Genomic DNA, 25,921 nt, shown 5'->3' with positions numbered 1-25,921 from the left:
TAATATTGGAACTGATATTTAACCACATATGTGAGAGCTATCATATATTACTTTATCCTCAAGGAAGCATACTTACATTTTCCTGGAGATTACATCAGAGAGCATCTCTTGATTCTGGTAGCCTTTTATTAATAGAAGATTTATGCCAAAGCTAATTTGTTAGTATCAGGTAGGCTCACTACTGATAAAATGTGATACTGTTTAATATTCAGTTGTTTTATAGAGTTTTTATTCTTGGGTAATTTTGTTTTACATGTGAATGTTGTTTTATTAAACCATGAGATAATTAGATTAATGAATACAGATGCTTATATAATATGAGAATTTCTTTTTTAAAAAAAAATTTTTTGATAACGTATTTTGTAGCATTTTAAATAAAATATGGATAAGAGACATTGACAATCAGCCAACATTAAATCCTCTGTGTTTTTTTGCTCAGCTCTCATAGACTTTAAGGCTAGAAGGGACCATCTGATCATCTAGTCTGACTTCTTGCATATTGCAGGCCATAGGACCTCACCTACCACCTCCTGTAATAGACCCTAACCTCTGGCTGAGTTACATGACTTACAGAAAGAAATTATTGCATGTTATGGCAAAGCTATTGTCCCTAATACTGAAAGCTCAGTTCACGTGGAAGAAACATAGCACTAGAAAGTTATAAAATGATTAAGCCTTTGACCATCGCTGTCCAGTGTGGTCAAGACAAGATTTCTTGTTTGAAAGTAAGTTTCTACTCTGATAATTGATCCATTTGAAAATAGGATGGTCTTACCCCATAGATTGACTTCTTATGTGCTTGCTTTAATGACAAAATTACCTTTTTACTTCTGTTAGCATTTCAGAGCTGGCACACAGCAATGGGAGAATGAATTGGATTCTATTTTATGCATCAGCAGAGTTGTTAATAACTTCCAGTTGCAGATACAGATTCTCCACTCAGTTACAGTACATCTGTGCAGCCCCACAGAAAACACAGATACATAGTGCAGAATTTGGCATACACATTTTCATTACTGGTAAAGATAAGCAGAAAAGAACGTAGCATGACTTTCAGATGCCAGATTGATTTGAGTTAGCATGAGTGGCAGTTAGGGGAAAAATACTTCTTTATTTATAAACTGTACAAATTAGAACTGGAAATCCTTGCAAAACAAATAGGGAATGCCATAATGCCTCTTCAACAGAATCACTTTTCAGAATAGAGAAGGCCTTTACCTACACATCTCAGTATGTTTGGTTGGTACTGGTCAGCCACCCACAGATGAAATGGTGTTAGTTGTAGAGCTTCCAACACTGGATCAGTAGCTGTCCATCCTACATCTTTAATTCTCAGAGCCAATAAAGAGCACAAATTCCAATGACTCAGTGTGACTTCAGCTGTTTTGATAGCCACTGGCCAATCATCTCTTTCAGAAATAGATTTCTCATTTCCAGAAAAAATCTGTTATCAAATATTTTGTCTTGGCTTCCTTCAAGAGCCAAATTCTATTATGGCAATGTTTTTCTACCATCATCTATAGGAATCTTTACCTACTACAGAAGTCTTGTCCTGTTTCCATATGGACTCAACTTTAATCCCCTTGACCTTAAAAAAATCACAACTTACTTGGAGGAATCGATCCAAAAATATCAGTCACCAACCTCATTCTCACGGGCCCCAAATTGTAGTATATCTTCTGTTTAATAACTGCCTCTGTGCTTGCCGCATCTGTGAGGCCAAGGAGCAAAAAGCCAAAACTCTGATCCCCGACACATGCTGCCGATAAACCAACAAGGTGATCTTTTTCTTTGCTTTGACCTTTGATGACAAATAACAGCTTTATCAGGTTGTTTAATTATATTCACTGTACCCTGTCAATACTGTAAACTTGTTTCTACAAGTAAAATAGGCAAATATGACTGCCTAGACTCATAAGGAGCAAATATGTTGATGAAGAAGGTGCCATTTTGCACAGTTGCTCTTCTGACTGTAACCCATGCTTTATAGAAATTGACTTTATGCGGTTAAAAGAAATTATAAATTTCTGGGTCACACTGTCTGGAGTGGCTTACTACCTCAGGGCAAACTGTCAAAAACAGGGCAGACACTCCAAACTAGTAGTGTGTTCTGTGATTAGATTTCACCAAGCCAGTAAGGCACGTGAATTCCTAGATTACTTTAACAGTCTTATCATGGAGTCACAGATTGACCCCTTAGATTCTCAGTGTCAAGGTTTTTTCCCCCACTTTGAACTTTAGGGTACAAAAAGTGGGGACCTGCATGAACACTTTTAAGCTTAATTACTAGCTTAAATCTGGTACGCTGCCACCAGCCAGAATTTAGTGTCTGGCACACTTTTGTTCCCCAAAACCTTCCCTTGGGAACCCAGACCCAAACCCTTGGGTCATAAACAAGGAGAAATTAACCATCCCCTCTTTTTTCCCCCAGAATTCCCCTCCTTGGGTTGCCTGGAGAGGCTTCACACCTATCCAAACTCCTTGGATCCTTAAAGGAGGAATTAACCATCTCCCCTCTTTCCCCCACCAATCCTAATGAGTTCAGACTCATCCCTTGGATTTTAAAACAAGGAAAAATCAATCAGGTTCTTAAAAGAAAGCTTTTATTTAAAGAAAGAAAAAAAAAAAGTAAAAGTTATCTCTGTAAAAATCAGGATGGGAACTGCTTTTACGGGTGGACTCAGATTCAGATAGACTAGAGGAACCCCCCTCCTCCCAGCCTTAGATTCAAAGTTACAGCAAACATAGGTAAAAAATCCTTCCAGCAAAAAGACACATTTACAAGTTAAGAAAACAAACATAAGACTAATCCGCCTTGCCTGGCTATTACTTACAGTTTTGAAACATGAAAGACAGATTCAGAAAGATTGGGAAAGCCTGGGTGTACGTCTGGTCCCTCTTAGCCCCAAGAGCGAACAAAAACAAAAAGCACAATCAAAGACTTCCCTCCACCAAGATTTGAAAGTATCTTGTCCCCCTATTGGTCCTCTGATCAGGTGTCAGCCAGGTTCACTGAACTTCTTAACCCTTTACAGGTAAAAGAGACATTAACCCTTAACCATCTGTTTATGACACTCACCCAGACAAACTGGACTTAGTGATAAATGATCAGTTACACAAAAATCATACCACATCCATATTGTTTCCAGTACCAAGAGACCTGTCATTTACCCCAGATCAGCTGATACTCTAGATCCTATACCAAAGACCACACCTATAGCCAATCCTGTAATTGACTGTCTAAAAGTTTATTAACTAGGAAAAAGGAATGAGAGTTACTTACAAGTTAAAGCAAGCAAATATAAACACAAAAATGAGTTACCATCTAAATCCTAAGAGTTGTAATGATCTGTCTATTCAAAATGTCTTTTGGGGCAGACCTAGGAGGATGAGGAGTTTAAAGCAGTGGTTCTCAACGTACTTACCATTGTGAACCATATGTGCAGCAATCTGTGTTATATGGGCCAAATCCACATGATATATATATACACACACTACTATATGGCCCTGAGGTTGTCACATGGGCTGCAGCTGTGTGCTGATTGGGCGGCAAGTTGAGAATCACTGGTTTAGAGTTTCTGGCCCTTCAGAGTTCAGACAGCCATAAGATTCAGTTTCTGCTTACCAGGGATTTTTATTCCCTTCCCTTCCCCTCCCCAAGAGTTCAAGATGATGGGATGAGTTCACCTGAATGTCTCCTCTTCCTGGGTGTGTAGGGGAGAAGTTATCAACAAAGTATTTTGTCCTCTAATGTTCCACAGTGGTTTGTCTGGTATCTATGGACCTTCTTTTCTTTGGCAGGAGACACCTCCTGTGGCAAACCAGCATTTCGCACTTGGTAATATTTCTGTCCTATGGGAGTTTATAGTTTCAGAGCAAACACTTTTACAGTTAAAGAGTAAACATATTTATAACATGGGATATAGATATTATAAGTCATATTAATGCATGCAGCACCATACAAGCATTTCATAGTCTAAACACTAAATATGTTTTTTTAATAGAAATACCAGTTTTGAGCAAAACTATTATACGGGTGACCCCCTCTGGTCTCCAGCTATCAGGTTGTCAGTTGGTCCCTTCTGACCTTAAAGTCTATGAGTCTGTGAGCTGACATTTGGCCTACTAGTATCATAGCCCATTCGTTCTATCTGCAAGTATTTGCAAGTTGAGGATTCCCATTTTCCAGTTAGTGGTGAAATGCAACTTTGTTCCTTTGCCCCTAAAGTAGTCTGCAAATGTGTCTCAGTCATAGCCATGCCGTCTATAATCAAATCACAGTATCCAGAGAGGCAGTAGTACCTGTATTTCTGATAATCATTCATAATGCCCACATTTTGAGTTTCTCTTGCTACTTAAAAATGCCCTCTTAGCTATATTTTGGTCACAGAGAGTAATTTTAGGCTACTCTTAAGAGTCTCTTTCGCCTCAGCCAATATGCTCATATGCATTCAAAGGTTCTACTTTCATGCAATACGGTGATGTTGCAGTATAAATGTCTAGATAAATTGATAGTTATACAGAGATGCTTCCATTTAGCAACTCATCTTCCAGGCCAGTAAAACTTCCCCTTTGTCTTTGTTAGGCTCATGATTTTGTGTACATATATGGTCTAAACCAGTGGTTCTCACCCTTTTGGGTGCAAGACTCATTTGTGAATATTTATGGCCTGTCGCAACCCAGCAAATAATCTGGGGATGGAGGCCCTGGGGTGGTATCTGTCAGATCCTGCCCCCTGTGTTGGGGTTGGGTTCTGCTCGGCACTCACCCCACAGTGGTGGCTCCTGCAGCTCCTGTGCTATGGGACTGGCTGAGCTTTGCTGTCCACTCCAAGTGTTGCAACCTCTGGGATTGCAGCGCTGCTCAAGTTTGGCCCTGCCCCCGGACTCTCATTTGTGTAAGTGGAGTTGTGACCTGGCTCAAGGGATTTGCCACTCTTTCAGATTTGGCCTACCCTGACTCATCGTCATGGTGGCTGGACTAAACCAGAGTAGCGCTGGGTCCTGAGAGGTTGCAGTGCCTGAAGCAGGGAGGCAAGCCCAGCCAGCTCCATGGGACAGGAGCTGCCACGTGACCCTTTGAAACATTCTAGTGACCCAAATTTTCTCTCTCAACCCATAGGTTGAGAAACCCCAGTTTAAACCATTGGCGTGACTTAAAAATCAGTACAGATTGGAGCTCCCACTCCATATGACAAAGGATTGTAAATCAGTTCAGAGAACTATACAAAGCAGTGTTACATTGCAAGTGCCTTTCTTCCTATCTGGAGATCATCTCAGTGATGGAAAAACTGTGGGTGGAGAACCTATTATCTCTTTTTCTCCATTTGGGAATCTTCAGAGAATGCCACCCCTCCTTCCTCATGCTGTTATGAAACTGTTGAATGTTATGAAAGGTGTGTAAAAAGTTTTGCTGCCAGTTTCTCAGACCTGATCGTCTTTTTGGTGTCTTCCCAAAGATACTTTTCTGTCAGCATGGATCTTCTCTCTTGTGGGCATATTTTGCTCCTCCAATATCATATAACACTGTTGAGCCAAAATCTTGGAACCTTTGTGTGAGCCTAGGATATTTCAGGAGTTCAAATTGGTCTTTGAGAACATTTGAAAATACTTCTAAGACTAGAAAATCATCTGATAATGCATAGGCTTAAGCATAAACATCTTATTGATTCAAGTTTCTGAAATGATGGGTCACTTTTTTTGTTCCTTAGAAAAATACTATAGATTAACTATCATTTGTGATTAAAATGTACCATTTAAATTTGTTCACTGTAAGTTCTCTTGAACCCTTATATTAATGTAGTTTCACATTCTCTCTTTAAGGAGATGTCTTCATAAATTTCAACTATTTGAGTTAGCATTTCAATTTGAATTAGTGGACAACATGTCTCTCAGCTGCCTCCCTCAGTATGAACTTTCATAAATGGGAATTGGTTCTCCATAACATAGGTTATTTAGGAATACCATCTCAATCAAACTATGCTCTTTCTTTGTTTCTTCCAATATCTTACAAGTACTTTGAGACTATGGTAACGATGTAATAGATTTTAGAGCTGTCAAATGAAATATTGTTAGATATAATGTTAATATGCAGAGCTAGATGTTGTTTTTTCTTTTTTCTCCATTTGCAATTAATATTTATTTGACCTACAAAATAGGATGCATATTATTACCTCAGTCAAACTAGTACTTACCATAGGTCTTCCCAGCTTATTGTGGGGATATAAAATCCAAGTACTCTCTTATCTGTAAAATAAGGCTGTATAGAAAAATAGTGAATTGTCTTCATATGCTACAGCAATGCGGTCTGGCCTGTTTCTAGAAGTCTTTGGGAAGCTGTTACTGAGAAAAGGTATAGGCAGAGCTCAGGTTATTTAAATAAATGAAAGTGAATTTGAAGAGTTGAGTTTAATGTAGTGGGGAGTGGGGAAGAAGTCAACGAAGATGTTTATGGAAGAGGAGTTCATGATCAAAAGTTCAGGAGATGAGGTTTTTAGCAGCAGCTTTGTTAATGTGAAAGGCAAAGAGGTGAGAAATGGGGAGGCCAGAGAGGATAGATTGTACTACTCAAGTTGAAAGATGACAACACCATGGTTAGAAGTTTAAGTAGTAGTAAAGAGAAGATAGAAAGGATGAATTTTGGTGGTGATGTAGAGGAATTAGTTACAATACAAAGGAAGAAAACAAAATTCACAAAACTGCTAGGATACAATTTATTTATATTACCATAGCACCTAGGAACCCAGTCATGGACCAGGACACCATTGTGCTAGGTGCCATACAAACATAGAACAAAAAGACAGCCCTTGCCTCAAGAGCTTACGATCGAAGTATAAGGCGAGACAACACGTGGAGACAGACACAGGTTAGTATGAGGAAACATTGAGGCAATATTGGTCAGCATGATAGGCAGTAGTGTTAGTGCACAAGTGGCTAACTGTGATCAGTATTTTTATAGTCATCACAGCAAAAGTTTTAAAGAGATTTAAAGGAAAATAATTAAGTAATTTTACACATGTTTACGGGGAGCTTCTCGCACTCATGAGGAGCAGTATGGGAAAAAGCACAAAAGTACTTGCTGGAAAATTTGACAGGTGGCTGATGGAGTCTGACATTGTTGGGCAATCAGAGATGGGACCCAACATTTTGATAGTGAAAAAGAGATTATAGAAAGGGTGATGGTAGGCCTTGAAAGACCAGAAAAATGAAGACAAGCAGCTTATGTATTATGCAATAGAAAATGGGGAGCCAGTGGAGGGATGCAAAGAGAGTGGTGACATGATTGAAAGCAACAGGCTAGAATGATCTTGCAGCGGCATTCTGAATGGATGTGAATGGGGTAAGATTGCATTTGTCAAAGCCAGAGAAAAGGCAGTAATCAATATACAATGTGATGAGAGTTTTAGCTGTGTGGATGAATATGAAAGGCTGTATCTTAGAGATGTGATGCAGAAAGAATCTGCGAGATTTAAATGCAGCCTGGTTGTGAGGACTTAATAAGTAGTCCAAGTTGAAGATAAAGATACTAAGATTGTCAACAGTGATAGAGGAGGGAGAGTGATTAGGAGGAGGAAACATGAGAAGTTGCTTTTCTGACATATTGCCTACTCATATTTAATGTGACAACCAAGAGTTCAGTGGTAGTTCCCCTGTGCAAATCAGTAGTCCTAAAACTGCTTACATATTTACAGTATTAATAGATGTAATTGAAAGGTAATGAATACATATGTAAAATGATTTAGTTAATGAATACCAGTGTTAACAATTGCAATGATTTAAGGGTGGGTGGCATTTAAAATATGTAAGGGTACTGCTACTGTTTTCTTCCTTGTATTGATAAAATTTTGAAGAATAACTTCTGCAATAAATACAGCTTAGTAGTTTCTGCAAAATCTGTAGATTTTGCTTTAGACCTGTGAATCTTCACTTGAAAGAGTGCCTGTCTGATAAGTAATCTTCCCTTTTTATCCATTGTCTTTCATTCCATTTAGCATGTTGTTCCTAGTAAAATTAGTTACCGGTAGTTCCAGATTTAAATTTGTCTGCTTGTGTATGTAGATGCTGCTTCTCCCAGATTCTTCCTCTTTTTTGGTCCATCCTTGCATCCTCCCATTCTATCTGTGCTGCCAATGCTAGTGGCAACATTCATTCACAATGAGAGTTCAGCTTGAGTTGGCCTATTATTTTTAGCCATTGAGGTTATATGTGCCACTCAATTTATAGGTGCTAATAACTCTTCCCTGGAGAGCAGCCTTTTAAAGGATAAATATCTAGCCTATTATGAATAGTTGTAGAAATTTAACTACTGTATCTTATAGCTGCTATTGCAGATATTCACATCCATACACAATTTATGATTAGATCATTTCAACCATGACAATCAACTTGTTTGTAGGTTTAAAAAATAAAATTACTCTTGGGTTGTGAATTAATAAATTTCCAAATACTGCCAAGTATATTAGTGTATATAAAACCCAAACACTCAAAGTTATTAGATTCTTAATATATGAAAGCTGTTTGTTTTAAAGAATTGAGCATTGTCTCCATACAATATGGAATAGTATATTTATCTGGTCTTGGGTTTCATGTTTTAAAAAAAGCTTGACACAGGATGCTGTTTTCAGCCAGTTATTAGAAATTCTATTAAATGTTGATAAAATGAACAACTTTGCTAAGCGGATGATTTTGCTGGGTATGCTAAGTGAAGTTTATCTTAGTCTTGCATCATTGAGATAATATAATAAAGACAAGTACTGCCCTACTAAATCAGCAACTGTACCAGGACTGTTCCCCCTCCCCCGCCCCCTTAGACTTGGAGGTATGCATCCAGATTGGGAATTTCCTGGTCACTTTCAAAATACTAATTTTGTCTCATTTCTGTCTTATTTATGTATAAGCTTGAGATGTAGCAAGATAAACTAAAAGGTTTCATTTAGAGACCTTTTTAAAAGTAGAGCATTTTTAAAGCAGGTAGGTGTCTCTACCCTAGTTTTCCATGAAACATTTTATCCATTCAAGCAGACTTTTAAAAACAGCTTGTTTTGATAGCAGCCTGTTCTCCTGTGGGCCTTCAGCCTTTGCTTCCTGGCAGCACCTTTGGTGCGAAAAGAGAGTGATCAATTGGGAGACTATCAGTGCCAGCATGCATAGAGTGATAAGTTAACACACCACTGGGAATTTCTAGGGCCCACCAAGATACTTCACTTCTAATGTGCTAACAAGCTCATTTTTCTACCTCTTGCCTCTTCAGTTATTTTTTTTTCTCAGAAGAGCTTAGAAGTTGAGTGCATCAGGCATAATGAAAAGCTCTGTAGGAGGGAGAAGCAATAACCCCATTTTTCTCTTTTCAGCCAAATAGAAAATTAGCTTCTGGTAATACACAAAGGCCAGTATTTTTTGTGCAAGGGGCACTGCTGTGAATCAAAGGACTCTATTAACTGCAGAAAATTCAGCAGCTGTGAATCTCCCCCAATGAAAAAAAGTGCTTTTCAACAAGTTGTGAGATATGTAGTATTATTTAGACTTCAACCATCAGTTTCATCCTCTACCACTTATATACAGCCTCTTAAAAACTGTGCTATATTAGTCTCCTGGTTAAGGCTCAATACTGTGTATATCCCCCAACCTAAGAACTTTATAATGGAGGGTTTTTTATTTCTTCTTGTCCTACTGTTTCCATTATAATGTTTTCGGGGTAGAAATCTTCTGAGGTTCAACTATCTCAGTATTCAGAAAGAATTTCAAAAATTCCAAAGAGACAGTTGATTTCAATATTTATATGTACTCAAGTTGTGGTGTAAGCAAAGAATACTGTGGAGCCAATTTTATTTGATGGAAAACTATTTTAGACAATATGTATTTATTGATTTTGGCCACATTTTTTCTTAGAGTAATTTACTCAAATATACTTTGTTGTAATTGCTTCCTGTGTGATATTTACATATAAGGATTATCACTACATAACCCTTTTAGTTGCTGAAATATAATCGTGAAAGCCAGAAGAATACCTAAAATGTTTTATCTTCAGTCTTAATTCACGGCTGAAATTTTATTGCTCATCGTAATTGAAAATGGCAGGCTCATCTGTTTAATAGTATTTTGTGTTTATATATAGCATTTTACATGTTCTGCCTAGTTCTCGCAACACACCAATGAGAAAGATAGGTAGCTATTATCCCCATTTTACAGAAAGGAAAACTGAGAACAAAAAAAGTAAAATAACTTCCCTAAATATACATGGCAAGTCACCAGCAGAACCAGGCTTAGAACTCAGGACTTCCAAACTGCCAACCCTCAATTTATTCCTCCACTCTGTGCTGCCTCTTACTAAAATATGCAAACAAAATATGTTAATGGAAATGTTAATACTTGCAAAGAGTAAATCATTTGTTAAAAATGCACATGTTAAGGGGAGATACTGTAGGAGTATTTTTTTTTCTTTTATGTTTATATAAGATATTTAAATATGGCCTGCCTAACTCAACACACTGAGTCCAGCTGGACAACTTTAAAGTTGTGGAAGAAAAGGTTAACTGATTTCTCAGTTCAGGAACTATACGACATGAAGTCAGCATGGTAGTTTTTCTTGATAATTGTATGTTGCTGCCTGCTGCTCTACATTTTGACAGCCATTTCCATAGTTGCTTTCATGAACAGCAGAAATATTCTTTTTTTTTCTCGCTCTCTCTGTGCTAACAGCACAATCAGGCCTGCTGGAACAAGAAGCCTGGAGAGGGTTCTTCAAAAGCAACAACACTTCAAGATGCTGGTCTCCAGTCAATAATATCAGAAAGGGAGAATGTGGTGAAAAGGAAGTATGGTATTTTGCTGTCAGTGCCCTCTGACACTCTGTTAGCCAGTATTTATGGGTCCTGCAGATTCTTTACAAATATGTCTGCTTTTTTTAATGGCATAATTGATTGGGTATTTTTTTCTGATACACGTTTTAAGCTATGTATTTGTCTTAACTGCATGAATTTGTTTAGGGATTATGGAAACAGTTATTTTTCACTGAAAATATATAGAATTTTTTTTGAGAGGTGGAATCTAGTTTGTTGTTTGTTAATGATAGTTATTTTTCACAATATGCCCCTACAAATTACAACTGCAGCATTTTTTAAAACCTAATTTTAAACAGTTTTATAACCAAGTCAGTTTGCTGCTTTAGAAAATAATATGTAATCTTAGGTTGATTGAAACAATTTTGAGGAGCGTAAGAAAAGAAAGTAAAATTGACCCGAAGGCAGCATGTAATCTTATTCAAAGATATTTTGCTTTAGCTTCATTCAGTTATCGAACAATATTATAATCGAAATAGCCTGAGCCATGAGGTACGCATCAGAATATAACCTATCCCAATGTTAAGGAGTCCAGATCCAGAGTTTAGGTGCAGACCCATCTCTAATTAAAAATTTTTGTACTGTATGCCGCACTATTAAACTATCATTTTATTGGCTAACTAAAATAATGTTATGTAAAGATTTGAGAATAATTTAAATTAATCCAAAAATGCCATACTTTCAGTGTTAGTAAACTGCAAATGGTCATTGAAATTTATAATATGCACATACATGAATAAATTTGCTAAAGGGAATAACATAGCTGAATTACTGAGTAGGCTTTAGTGTTTAGCAAATGTGTGATGTGACTTTAAGTTGATCCTTAACTCTTGGGTAAACCAGCTATGAAGAGAGAGCTCGATATCTGCAAACAATTGTTCAACACCATCTAGAGCCCACAACTTTTGAGGACTTTGCTGCTCAGGTTTTCTGTCCAGCACCCTATCACCATTTGCCCTCTGATTCAGGTAAGAAATGCAATAAAGAAATTGTCTTTCCATAGTGTTTAATGACACTTAAAATGCAGTATCCTTACTTATAAAATCTGTAAATGCCAAACTTTTATGTATTATGAAGACTGATCATTAATCTGAAAATGTACAAAGTGATTTTATGTTTTCATATTTGAGCAACTGTGTAGTTTATAACCACAGGAGAGTTGCCTTTAATTCCTTAGTTTGTTGCCTGACACTATGATTTGGCAAAATATTTTAGTAGAGCAATCAAGTTCTGTAGTTTTACAATGAATGTTTATCACATGCTCATACTAAATCTTATAAAAATCTAGGTACATGTGACATTTAATCTAGGCTGCGGGCTGATGAATCCTTAAATGTTGTTCCTAGACCTTCTCTAAGACAGCTTTAGGGTGCTATCTTGCTGTAATGTGAAAGGTCAAATTAAAATGCCAAGAAAATTTTGTATTCACCAACTTTATATTTTCAAAATATTAAGAAGCAACAAAATTGTTTCAGATCCGTTTTTTTCTTCACAGCAACTTTATCTTTAGAAGTCTGTTTTATAAGAAGGTACTGCATTTTCAGTTACTAATAAAAATAATAATCAGTAAGAAAATAAGTAACTCAAGGCCTTCCTGTTCTGATGATGATTTCGTGACTCCTTATGATTATTTCATTTATTTTATTTCCCCTCTTTTTAGATCATTAAATATCAGTTCTGTTTATCTGAAGGTAAGACAAAATGTCCAAAAAAAACCCTTTGTTTTTATTACTTTTACTAAGGCACTAAGCTTTTAACCAAGTTGTATGCAAACTTTCCTTGTTACCTTTGTTCACTCTCTAAAAAGAATTTCACGTTGATTGAGAAATTTCCACTACCTTTTCTTCAAGTTTTTGTCTTTTACTAATCCCAGGTCTGCATGAAACACTAACAGTGGTTATGGGATTAGAATAACTAATTGTAGACACAGTTGTTGAACTAGTAACACTTTATTGTGTTGACCTTTTGTTTCTCAGCATGAACAAGTAGTACTGGATGGCAGTGGTGTGTGTTGTACCCTGTACTGTCTTGAATTGATGTTGGTAGATAATCCATAATGGTGCTGTAGGAGAGGAGAAGACGAAGAATTCATAACACTTGAAATTTTGTTGTTGAAAAATTTGGGTAATTTTAATGCAAAGTAAATCAAAATGCCACCATTTGAAAAGCCATGATTCACACATTTGCAGTCAAGTAAAATCAGTTCAGTTTTCTACTTAAAACAATAGATAGAAATCAAATGAGATTAGAATTGGTAAATCGGTACTTCTTTATATGTCGTTTGCTGATTGCAAAAATGTCTAAGATCTACAGAAATAAATTCTAAAGCACATGCTACGTTGGTCCAGAAAAGTTTAAGGACATCTTAAAAATACTGGAAAAGCTTAAAAACACTGAAATTACAATGTTTGAAAAGATAACAATAAGTAGGGGAAGCTAAATTTAAAGACAATAAATGTTAAACTGAACAAATAAGCTAAATACAAGAAATATGTTAAAGTGACATGTTTTTTACACATCTCTTAATCAACCAGCAGACTTGATTGCTACAGGTTAGTGACCTATTTGAGATTCAAAACAGGGTTTGTAAGAAATTTAGAAATAATATTTATATTTACATTACTAGTGTTTGCTTCAAGAAGAGTACCCTGTGCTGCCTGTTCCCTAATGGTATTCAGTAGTTTTTCCACATAGGGTATGTCTACACTACCTGCCGGATCGGTGGGTAGTGATCAGTTTATCAGGGATCGATATATTGTGTCTCATCTAGACACGATATTTCGATCCCCAAACGTGCTCCTGTCGACTCCGGAACTCCGCCAGTGCGAGCAGCGGTAGCAGAGTCGACAGGGGGAGCTGCGGCCATCGATCCCGCGCCGTGAGGACGGGAGGTAAGTCGAAATAAGATACTTTGACTTCAGCTACGCTATTCACGTAGCTGAAGTTGCGTATCTTACATCGACTCCGCCCGCTAGTGTAGACCAGGACATAGTTAGAGTTGCCTTCTCTCTCTCAGTACTTACTCAAGCATTTGCTTTAATTTTATCTATTCACTTTCAGGTATCCCCCTGCACTAGCGAGTATAGTATGCATAATTAGTCTGGTGCATTTTTAGGGGGAAGTGGAGCATAACCACCTTCCTCTAAAGCATCGATTTATCAAACACTTAGTTAGACCAGTAGTCTCTTTTGGAATGGCAATTCCTGTGTTCCTTTTAAAATAATCTTACTTGATTTTCTCTAACTTCAGTTTGAACAAATACTTTTAAAACTTTATTTTAGGTTAACCATTTCTACCAAATGAACTATTTTTCCATGGCAATCTCAACAGGAATATTATAATTATTTTTGCATATGAGTGTATAAGCCATGTGTGTACTGTATCTATTGTAGACTTCATTTTTTAAAAAAAGTTAGTTTTATTTCTGCAAATAACTTGTATTAAGTGTCTTTTTTATAAATATTACATATTTAAATTGATAAAAACAATGTTAATACAAATATGATAAAGCACTATTGCCATCTGTGATCAAAGAGCCCTGAATACTTGGTTCTTGTATTAAAAAATTGAATAGATTATGCAATCATTGTCTAAATAATAGTGATCATTGAATGAAAATGAGTGCATCCTACACAGCAGTTACTTATTTCTGCTAGCTTCACATGTGCCAAGTAATCTGTACATTATAAGAGAAACAATGAAGAAATCACTTTTTAAAATCAATTGGTTTTGAAATCTAGAAAATAACCAGGTACCAATTTGAGGGCAGATGGTTAAAACTAAATTCAGATTTTCTCCTCTTTATTCCAAATAAATTAACGAATTTACTGAACCCTCTTCTTGTCTGACAGAAGTAAATCTCACTGTTCCAGGTAAAAATTGAAATCCCAAACTTGGATTTCAAAATGCTTTCCCAAAAGGATTCTGTAAAAAGCACTGATACAAATATAAGGCCTACACTATTGTTATGCCATTTACACATCATTAAAGCCAGTGGAGATATATTAGGGTTAAAACCATAATAACGGAGTGGAGAATTGGTCCCATAGGTTGAACCGTTTTTACATATAATTTCTCAACAACCTTCAGGATGCATCCTATCTCACTAACTGTTGTCTTTTTAGAAATTGGGTTAAAATATTATTGTATTAGTTTTCTCTTAGAGTTTTTATATTCATTTTAAAATATATTGACATATCTTAATTCTACTTAACCATGTGGGATATTTGTTAAATTTGAATGCTTGATAACTCAGGATATATAATCAGAATATCCAATTTTTTAAAATGCTCACTAATTCCACAGTTTATGACCATTCTTGACTAGAAGTAGGATGAAGAGGGGTGCAAAATATGTTTAGGTTTTCAGTGTTCTAGGCCCCCAATTCCATTATTTTAATAATCTTATGGCAAATGTCTTTTTAAATCTAACCAAGATCCGCAAGACCAGTCATATGTTAGTACAACTGATGAAGATAGACTTTATAAGGAGGCAGTGCATACAATTTCACCTTTTAGGGGAAAGAAGATTAAACTTATAGAAAGCGTGAAGCTAAGAAAAAATCACCAACTGCTGTAAATAAATTTGTCCCTGACATCCTGTTGGTCAGTTTTGATGTGCTGAAGTTTTGACCATATTTGAAAAACAGGGCAAATTGAGCTCTGTTGAATGATAAAATTGTGCTTCAACACACTGTAACCTTACTGAAGATGCAAACCTTAGAAAGAACTGTTACTTTCATTATGGTCAGTTGTTTCTTAGAAGGTGATGGCTGTGGCTGATGCTATGGTCTCCATCACCATAGTATCTCAGCACTTCCCAAGTATTTAAAAATTGAAGTAATCTCTCTCTCTCAGCCTATGGAAGAAATAGCTTGTTTAGCTTATAGGTGCTGAACTTGCAGAATAGGTGGATACACTAAAATGATTTTGTTTTAAGTGATCTTTTCCTGTGTTTGACACAAACAGAATAGAATGGCTATTTTGCCTTCATATTTGTCCTGCCTGTATCTGAGACTTTGAATACAATAACCTGGGAGGTAGTAACAATAACCTTAGGTGAGCTAATATTGATCGCTAGAGTAAGACAGGTTTCTCTGATGCAGAGCAAGCCAGGATACTTGTCAATGTTAAAATCATGGATGTGGAAGGGCTTATAGACAATGTGAGGCTCAGATCTTTAGATTGTTGCTGAAGAGTTTTTTTCCTTTTTCCTGTTTTCAGTCCAATGCCATGGACCATAGTAGATAATTATGCTGATTCCTATAAACAAAGGGTTCCTCTAGCACAATTCATTTGGTTACAGTATTGTGTCATGAGATCAGTCTGGATCCTATGACCATTTCGCCCATCCTTGAACAGGCAGGAGCCTTTTGATCCCATAGAGAATAGTTTAGTGACTGAATGTTTCAAAACATTGTTCACGTTCTTCCAGCCCTCTGTGCAGTAGGTATGAATCCCAATTTACGTGTAAGGGAACTGGTGAATATCAAGGTTGTGACTTGTCCACCTTAGACAGAAGGCCATGAGATTTAGTATTTTATTTATGGAACCAAGGATTAGGATGGAGGGACTGAGTTTTAATCTCAGTTCTTCCATTAAGTCAATGTAACTTAATCTCTCTCTCTCTCTCCCCCCCCCCCTTCTATTTTCCACTTATAAATGGTAATAAAGATGCTCACCTCTCTGTGGGAGGGGATTGTAAATTACAACGGATCGTGATGTTTGAAATTCAGGAGCAAAGGTATAGTAGAACTGCAAAGGTTCATTATTAAGGCTGGGGAGAGAACTCAGGAATTCCCCTGCCTATCCCTGCTTTAGGTCAAGGTACTTGCAAGGATCATAATTACAGCTGTGTGTGACTGGAGTTTCCATCCTCAGAAAAATTTTAATCTTTGATCTTTTTCATTCCAAATCTGAGCAAAAGACCGGAAATGCAAAATCTTCCCCAGAAAAGAGAATTTTGGAGGAAAAAATTTGTTTAAGAACTGAAACAGAATTTTCAAAAAAATTCCAGGCCAGCTGCTCAGTCAGGCACTCTGGGACCAACTAACCAAAGTAACTGGCCCCCTTGGAAGTTGCATAACCCGCTAGGTGGGCTGCAAGGGATCCTGGCAACCTGGTAGGCTCATCCTGTGTACTGAATGAGACAGAAATCCAGTGGAAAAAATAGTTTGTGATCATGTAATTCAAGACTATGTCTTAATACATATGCACAAGAGAGCAGAATTACGGTTGCATGGGCATCCTTAGCATTTCCTAACTTTTGAGTGCTTTGCAACTTTAATAGTGTTCTTTTAACATAGTTTTTGTGTATGTAATTTCCTAGGTTTTTAAAAAAGCAAACTGAAAAAACAAAAACTTCCTCATGTGGCGTCATATGGATACCTATCTAGTTCATCAGCAGTACTGGAACCTTTAGATCCACCATACAGACCTCTGCCACTTGAGCTAATGGAGTAATTGATAGCAGTAGCAGGTTGTCATCCTCTATGTGGGTGGGTCCAGCAGGGGAGGCATTGATAGCACAGGAGATGCAGGCTCCCTGTTGTCAGTTCCACTGCTTGTCCTCAGCCCAGCCCACAACATCCCAGAACTGCAACTGTAGGGAAAATCCAGCTTCACCCTTTCAGCCTGAGTCTAAAACATGTTCAACGCAGATAAAATTTTCAGGGAATTTAGCTCCAAAGCTCTAGGAAGTCTCTACTGAGTATATGCAAACTGATTTTTCAAAGACTTAAAACTTGGGCAGATTTTCATGGGGAGCAAAAAGTACATCCCTGCAACAATGACTCCCCACCACCACCACCCTACTAAATTTCAAGTGCTGATCCAAAGCATAGGAGTACTAGAATTTCTCAAAAGATCACTGGAGTTTAACATGGGCAAAATATATTTTTCCTAGCCATCATCTCAGAAATGACTGGACTGTTTTGGCTTAAACTCTGAGGAAAAATTCAGTCAAAGGCAGACCCCCAGCATGGAAAAATTACAGGCCAAATGATTTTCAAGTGATAAAGAACTAAACACAGGTTCTTATCATGGGAAGGTTTGGATAACAGGTGGTGCAACATGCTTGCCTATAGTTTCTTGGGAAAACAGAATTTTAAAATAGTGGTTATTTTTAATGTTCTAAAATTTTGGAGAGTCAGAATTGACCAGTGGAATGAGTTATATGTACCTGGATTCCATAGGAATTCATGAGGTCAAATATTGTAGATCAATAGCTCTTGGGTACACCACTTCAATCATTTTCAGTTCATACAAAGGTGAAAGTATAACTATATTGCCCCATTTCTTACATCTAAATATATTTAGCAGTTGTAAAAATAAGCTTCTTTTCTTAACTAATTAACCAAAATAGCTTTTAAATTTGTCTTTAAAAAAATGAAAATATAACAATGAAAATTTTGTTTTCCAACTTTCCCATTCTCTTCACCACTAAAATAAGCACAATTGGCTGTGAGTGGATTTTAAAGCTTTATTATGATCACTGAATATCCTAACCACCTAGCCCATCATACTACTTTAGTCTAACATGGTCAAGCATCATTCCTCTAAAAAAATGGGGATGACCCTTTGGTAATTCTTTCAAATTATTTGACATAATTGTTACTAAATCATCTCTTTCTAATAGCATTTTCTGCTTCTATTTCATCTGTCAACTAGGTTCTTTATTTTTGTTTAGACTTGCTATAATTTGAATAAATATATAAAGATGGCCAAAATAATATTTACATGAAAAATTTAAAACTCTGAAGGGGAATTTAAGCTTGCAAATTGATAGCTGTGACATCTGGAACACATTGCCAGTAAATTTGTTATTTTAATCCATCCATTGTTATCAGAATTAAATCTCATAAACTGCCATTATTCTTCACTCTTCTAGTTTTATATGTTCAGATGTAGAACACACCTTATATAACATCTCTTCTTCAGTAAACCCAAGTCTGTTACTCACATTTTAAAGTTTTTAGATTATACATAAACTTACATTTTCTAATGTCTGTCTTCAGTAATTGTAAACAAAATATTATGCAACACTGGAGTAATACTTCAATCAAAATTGTACATTATTTTTGAAATATTTCTTTATCTAGTGTAATTGGTAGTTTTTTCTTTTGAAAGTTGGTGAATGTTAGAATTCTCTTGACACTATAGATAAAACACCATGTTCTGATTTATCCTTTGACTTACACAATATAGCTCAAATGTTACACTGATATTTTTCCCTATTTCATCTTTTCAGCTGATTCCTTTTTTATGCTAGGTGTAATTCTGAGCATATTAAATGTGAGACAGTGATGGTGAACAGAAGCCAAGTATCAGACTTTTGTTTTTATTTTTCCTTTTAGGTTTTTTTAAGGCAGTATTGAACTGTTTTCACAAACTTTTTAAAAGAGCTTAAGATAGAGTGATTGGCATGTATTGCATTTGTACTAAATAAGACTGCTGGATCTAGGTGATTTTATAGAACTCTTTTTTTCTCTTTTTCTTTCTTTTTCCTTATAACTCTTAGTCGGTAAGTATAACTCCTGATTTCAGAGCGATTGCTTCATTATGCATACTAACCTGTCATTCTCTTTAACCTGTAGCATGAACAGCAGTTACATAATGAAATTCTATCTATTCTATCATCTGTGCTCATCGTTAATGCCCTTCAACCTTTACAGTTCACGTCTAGTGTCTCACACCTGTTACTTTTATCTTTTCTTCCCCCTCCCACCCTTCCTTCATCACTTCTTCATTCTCAACAAAGAAAGAAATGCTGTGATATTTCTTCTTCTTCTAAAACCTCCACTAGAAAGCACTGGCCACCTCAAGGTAAAGGGCAAAGGCTTGAAACGGAAGGTCTTTCATGCTAGCTGTGAATGACATCCATGGTTTTCTATTCTCTAATTCTCATGATTTGAAAGGCTTAAATTCATTATAAAATAAGAGGAAGATAGAATTTCAAAAAACGAAGTGGGTGTGTGTTTCCCCACTTGCATTTTTTATAAGGCATAGTGAGTTAGGCACTATCATACCACTCCAGATTGTTTGGCACTGCAGTACCTAGTTCATGAACAGAATTACTGTCACCAGCTGGGGAACAAATAACACAGTGCCTTTTCCTCCCCCTCACTTGGGTGGGTCATGTCAGTTTGAACAACATGGGAAGTACTCTGGTTTCTCTGGAGTAGGCAGATGATGGATCAGACAAGTAAAACATCTGAGTTATTAATCAGTTGGTTTATGGCAATATGTTTTAGGTACATACTTCTGACCTGAGTATGTGATTTCACTGACCACTTTAGGGCATCATCAAAATAAATTATATTCGGAGATTTATGTGTGGAATAAAGTGATCCCTTCTATGCATTGAGCTTACGTTGAGGAGTGGTAGCCTCAGTTTTGATTGTTACATCTATATTGTAGAGAAGAGGCCAGGGAACGGGAAAAATACAGGTTGAAATTCTAGTCCCATCGAAGCCTATTCAAGTTCTACGTTTGATTTGAGTGGGATCAGGATTTCACCCAGAATTTCTACAGGCCAGAATTATCAGTAAGGATTCTGGTAATGAGCTAAATCAATCTGCCAGGCTGTGCTACAAGTTCAGTGTAATTAGTTAAGTCTGTCTGTCAGAGTTGGGTGAATAATGGAGTTTGTGATTTGCTGGCAATTTTAAAAATTCAGGAAAAAATTGTTTTGAGGCGAAGTGAAAATAGAATTCCTTGGGTTGTTGGGAGGCATTGTTTTGTTTTTTTGTTTTGTAATCAGAAAAATTGGGGGAAAATGAATTGTATCAAAAACTAAATGTTTAATTTCAACCCCAATTTTTTTGATTTCAGACGTTTTCGCAGAAGCAAAGGCATAGATTCACAAAATTCAGGGGATGAGTAGGGGGAAGGAAAGACCTCTTTTATAACTCTAGTTCAGTGGTTAGGGTACGCACATGGGATGTGAGAGACCCAGGTTCAATTCTCTCCTCTGCCTGGTGTAGAAAAGGCATTTGAACTTCAGCATCTCCACAGTGCAGGAGAGTATCCTAATCTCTGGGCTATGAGATATTGTGCTGTGGATCTTTCTCAATCTGTTCTGTTGGAGTTGTTCCATTTATTATAAATAGTCACTGGACCGGGGACTTACACTTCAGTCATCTCCCACATCCTAGGCGAGTCCCCTAACTACCAAGCTATCAAGCAGAGGTCCCCAAACTTTAGGGCATGTCCCTTGGGGGCAGGGAGGAATGTTTGGGGGCATGGCTAGGGCCCAGGCCAGGCTCCACGGGGGACAAGAAGGGAGGGCCACCCCACCACAGCTCGAGCCAAGGCTCTGCTCCCACCCCTGCCCCCAGTGTCAGCCCCTTTATCTCTATCCACATCCCCCCCCTCCCCTCGTGGAGTCGCAGCCTTGCTCCTGGCCCCAGCTTGGGAAGGGAGCGGACACGGACAATAGTAAGGGGAGGCACAAGGTAAAATGTTTGGGGATCTCTGCTATAGAGTCTGCTGGCCTGTTGGTTGTCATTCATAGGAGCAATCCATAGTCATTTGGCCAGGGAAAGAGAGTGAGAGTGACTTAATAAGCCAGTTTGTTGGTTAAACCTAGAATATAGGAGACGCCAGTTCAAGTTCCTGCTGCAAATACTACTTAAATATTTATTTTTAAAAAAAAAGTAGAACAGCTTTAACAGGACAGATTGAGAGAGCCCCACACCAGAATATCCTGTAGCCCAGTGGCTAGGACAATCACCTGCAAAGTTCAATTCCACTGATGAAGTGAAGGGATTTGAACCTGGGTTTGTCAGGAAAGTATTCTAAGCACTGGCTAAAGCAGCGGTTCTCAACCTACAGGATGCATACAGCCCAATTAGCACACAGCTATGGTTCGGCTGTTTACTTAAAAAAAAAAAAAAATTGAAAATGTGCTGCTCTGGTCTGGCAGGGGGTGGGGCTGGCTGAGGGGGAGAGAGCATAATGCAGCCTGCAGGAGCATTCCTACCAGCAGGAGGCTGGTGAGTGCTGCTGGGGGGTGAGGGGAGAGTGGGTCTTTGGGTGGGTTGGGGAGGCTCCTGGCAGTGAGGGGGTTGGGTGCTGGAACTAGGGGTTTGCAGGGGTGCTGCAGCACCCCCAGGTTTTAGGTGGAGCTCTGCTCCGGGCCGGTGCCTGAGGTTCTGGCTGCCAGTCCATGCTCGGCACTCCGCTCCTGGTCTGGTGCGGGCAGTCATAGCTTCCAGACACGGTGGAACTCAGGTCCCAGCTGCCTGGCCCCCCATGGCAGGGTCTGGGTCTGGCTGTGCACTCCCACACAGTAGGGTCTCCGATCTAGCTGCCCGGCCCCGTGCAGCGGGTCTGGGTCCCAGCTGTCCACTCCCACGCCCAGCGCTCGGCTTCTGGCCCCGCTCTCTGGAGGAGTCTCTGGACATGGGGGCGCTGGGCACAGGGACTGTGGGGGCGGAGGTGTTGGGAGGGGCGTGCTGTGGCTCTCAACCTATGGCCCACGTAACGTCCCACAATATAAACAGGTTGAGAACCACTGGGCTAAATGTTATAAGGGACATCCTCTTCCCCATTCCTCCACGTGTTTTGTTAATCTGTTACTTTGTTTACATGAAAACTCCTTAAATCAAAACAAAATATTTCAGGTTTTGACATTTCGAGTTCTTCAGTTTGGTCAAAACTATTTGGCAAATTCAACACATCATTGATAGCTTCAGCTGACCTGAAACTGCATTTTTTTGGCTTATAAACTATTCAAGGAAGAAAATTCACTCAACTCTGTTCATTGTAGATGCTTAAGAGGGACTGATGAACACAGTTATAAATCTCTGCACACAGAAATAATCAGAGAGAACACAACTTTGATCTCGCATTTGTTACTTTTTCTTTGGCACCTTTTTGTGGGAAAGGATGTTGAGGACAGAAGAGTTGGGTGGTGTGGTTTTCATAATGTGCTTTCGAAAAAAGTCTCTGAGCCCACTGAGAGTGCTCAGGTAATGAGTTGCCTTTTGTAATCTGAAATTCATCTTGTTCCTTTTACAAAGAAAATAAAACATGTAGCACATCCAATTAGTAAGATCTGTTCAAGCTTCTGCCTTGTGCGTCTGGAGGAATTTGTCTTCTGGTGCTTTTTACTAAAGATTAGGCCCTACCAATGGGGGCCCCTCAGTGATCCCATTCTCCCAGTTCTGCCTTGTCAGTTGCTTTCCTAGAATTCACTGCATACTCACCAAGCTGTTAATCCTTCACATTCTGACTGCCAAGTGAATTTGCTTTCTCTCTGGTTATTGTGTAAATAATAACTCTCCATCCTTGAAGAAAGCTGTCCTGTTTGCCCTCCTGACAAGGGGAATGGTGTTGCCCATTTCAGTCCTGTCTCATTGCAGAGACTGAGGTTAACAGAACCTTGTAGCCTAGGGAGAGTTTTTGGCATAGTTTTTTCTCTAGGGGTTAATTTGTTCTGTTGCTACTTTCATGTTCAGTGAAGTCTCCCACAGTTGGTAAAGGGTTAGTATATGCTGCGCACTGATGGCGTAGCTCCAGTTCCCATCTGTTCCCTGTCTGTAGATTTCCTTGCTGTGAGTGAGGAAGACTGTACTAACAAGCTTGGTGTCCTCTGCAGGCTTTTGTCCAGAGACCCAGCCAGGCGAAACTCCAGCAGCAATGCAGGTGGATGGGACCGATTTAGCCTCTCCAATGTCTCCTCGGACTAGCAAGAGCCGAATGTCCATGAAACTTCGCCGCTCCTCTGGCTCAGCTAACAAGTCCTGAACATTGAGAAACCTGCAGCTTCCTAATAAACAGTGATCAGCAACCCCCTAGTGCACTGACTCTCTGCTTTAAGTTAAAGGAAAATGTCCTTGATATGTGTCTCCCATAGCCAGCACAGCCTTTTCCTGTACATTTATTTTAGACAGCGACACTGGAATTTTATTTGTAATTTAATATTTTAGCTTTTGTTGTGTTTTTTTTTAAATAAAACTCCAGGCTGCCATATTATTTTCAGTGTAGTTTCTTCTCTGCACTTTTTACCTTCCAGGATGATGATGTCTAAAGTAGCCACTTTTAACCCTGTTGTTAACCTCAAGCCACACACGGAATTGGAGACTGCAGTCTTATTACATTTTATTTATTGTGCCCCCATTGCAATTTTCTTTGTAACAGAAAGAAGTAAATATGTACAATTTGAAATGAATGTACAATTTTAAATTGAAAATGCATTTGTAACATCCTCCTCAAACGTCAGATACTGTTAATGCACAGGATATGTACAGATTATTTGTTATAAGAATAAGATACTTAAACTAAATGGTCTTTTAGCATTTCAGAGTTCAAATAAGAGAATTTGCTAGCAGCACCAACTCCTTCACTATATAATGTATCATTTCATAACTGTGCAGGCGATGCCATAACCTATGCCCAAATACCAGAAAAAAATCACTGTGCTGTAGTTCTATTTATGCTTGGCTTCCAAATATTTTTATAATGTTTGCTTTCTAAGTGGTATCAGTAGTAAACTCTAGTCTGTTCTGAAGCTGTGGCCTTTATCATCAGGCTGCTGGATCTAGATCTATATTACTCTTTCTTACATAAAAGCACTTTTCTGATGTAAATTCATTGCTACAGTGATGTGTGCTTTTGAAGAAAAGGGAACATGCTCCAGGAGTCTGACCTGAAATGGTGGCTTTTTTTCTAACCATATAGGTATAGATTAGTACACATTCCACCCACCCAGAGATATTTTCCTACAGGCAATGAAATGCTCACATTTGTTTTGAGTTGGGCATATTCTGTTATTATGAAATGTAGCATGGCATTGGTACTAACTGCATGTGTAAATATATCATAAGGCAACAATAGAAATATAAATTATGTATTGTCATTCATGTAGTATCTACAAATTTGTAATGGTTAAAGAGAAGACATGCTATTTAATAATACAATAAAATTATTCTTACCACCTTCTTTATATTATTCATTCCGCTGCAGAGATTGGACTCTTGTTATTCAAATCAATGAGAGTGGCTTAGTCTGTTATCAGATAAATTAGAGGGTTTGGGAAGGGTTGGTGTGATGTGTGATTTTTGTTTTCATCCTTACTAAATTTGGTGTAAATTCTTAGATCTCTAGCCTTAGCCCCTTGTAGTGCTTCTAATACAGATCCTCTGAAAACTCTGCCCCAGAGCCACTAGACTAATATGCAGTACTTAAAGCAGGTCAAATAATACAAAGCACCTATGAGAACATCTTTCTGTGTGAGCTGTGCGCTCTTAGCTAATTTCAGGAACAGCATTTGGTGGTCATTGTATGGTTTTAGTCTGTTCTTAGTTCATTATATTTGATTGTAGGAGCAAAGATTAAGGCTGGTGGTGCAGTAGCCTCATTTATTAAGTGAGTTTCTCCAAGGGAATTTACTTCAAGGAAATTAATTAGATTTGTTTTAAAAAACCCTTTAGACTTTTTTGATACTTTTTAAAAGCCTTCCTGGAATCCCAAATTACCAAAGCCCCTTTTGTTTCTCAACAGATCACTGCAAAGATGCACTTAGGAAATAATAGCACCGTTCAGATAAGTTCTGACAAAAAGTGTTGTTGACCTGGAAGTTTTGCTTCAGCAGGAGTTGTGTGACAGTTTCCCCCTGTTTATAGATTGACTCTTCTGAGTGCTTGGGCCAATCAAGAGAAACACCCCTCTCATGCATATTTGCACTCAGGAAACTAGCATTGTATCTTTAATCTTTTGTTATACAAGTCTCACTACTCCATGTCTTAATACTTGATATTTGTTTATAAAGAGATACTAAACTGTGAAGAAATAATTGCTGTAGAGGAAGCCAATCCAGCTATTTTAAATTGATTCTTCTGCTCATTTGAGAGGGTGCAGGAGCTGATTATTCTAATCTATTAGTCTATACAAAATCACCTGCTAACCCATTCCCCAGCTATCTTCAGGAAAAGGATTAGTTTTGTTTTAAATATGTTATTCAAATATCACTTTTGCCTAAGTTACATATACTTATTTCAAAATAGGATGGTATGCAGAGATTCAAGAGGAAATATCACTATCTTTGCACTCTGAATGTGATGTTCTAAAACATTCAGACCCC

At 37.9% G+C, this 25,921-nt stretch overlaps 1 protein-coding gene across 5 annotated transcripts in view; it reads left to right on the top strand.

Moving 5' to 3' along the window:
- RALGAPA1 (Ral GTPase activating protein catalytic subunit alpha 1) overlaps nucleotides 1-24,780 on the top strand; it is a 265,890-nt gene extending 241,110 nt beyond the window's left edge. For 3 of the 5 annotated variants that reach the window (XM_075065523.1, XM_075065522.1, XM_075065521.1), the window contains 2 exons: nucleotides 11,681-11,805; nucleotides 23,438-23,667. In XM_075065523.1, the coding sequence (XP_074921624.1) occupies nucleotides 11,681-11,805; nucleotides 23,438-23,586 (274 nt within the window). In that variant the 3' untranslated portion in view covers nucleotides 23,587-23,667. Of the gene's footprint in view, nucleotides 1-11,680; nucleotides 11,806-12,497; nucleotides 12,529-16,282; nucleotides 16,286-19,594; nucleotides 19,660-23,437 lie in introns of all 5 variants that reach the window. The other 2 variants (XM_075065525.1, XM_075065524.1) reach the window with 2 other exon arrangements.
- The last annotated feature ends 1,141 nt before the right edge of the window (nucleotides 24,781-25,921 follow it).

The sequence above is a fragment of the Chelonoidis abingdonii genome, chromosome 4 (assembly GCF_003597395.2).
Source record: "Chelonoidis abingdonii isolate Lonesome George chromosome 4, CheloAbing_2.0, whole genome shotgun sequence".
In the NCBI taxonomy this organism is placed as follows: Eukaryota; Metazoa; Chordata; order Testudines; family Testudinidae; genus Chelonoidis; species Chelonoidis abingdonii.
The sequence above is the reverse complement of the archived record's forward strand: the minus strand, read 5'-3'. Positions and strand labels throughout refer to the sequence as shown.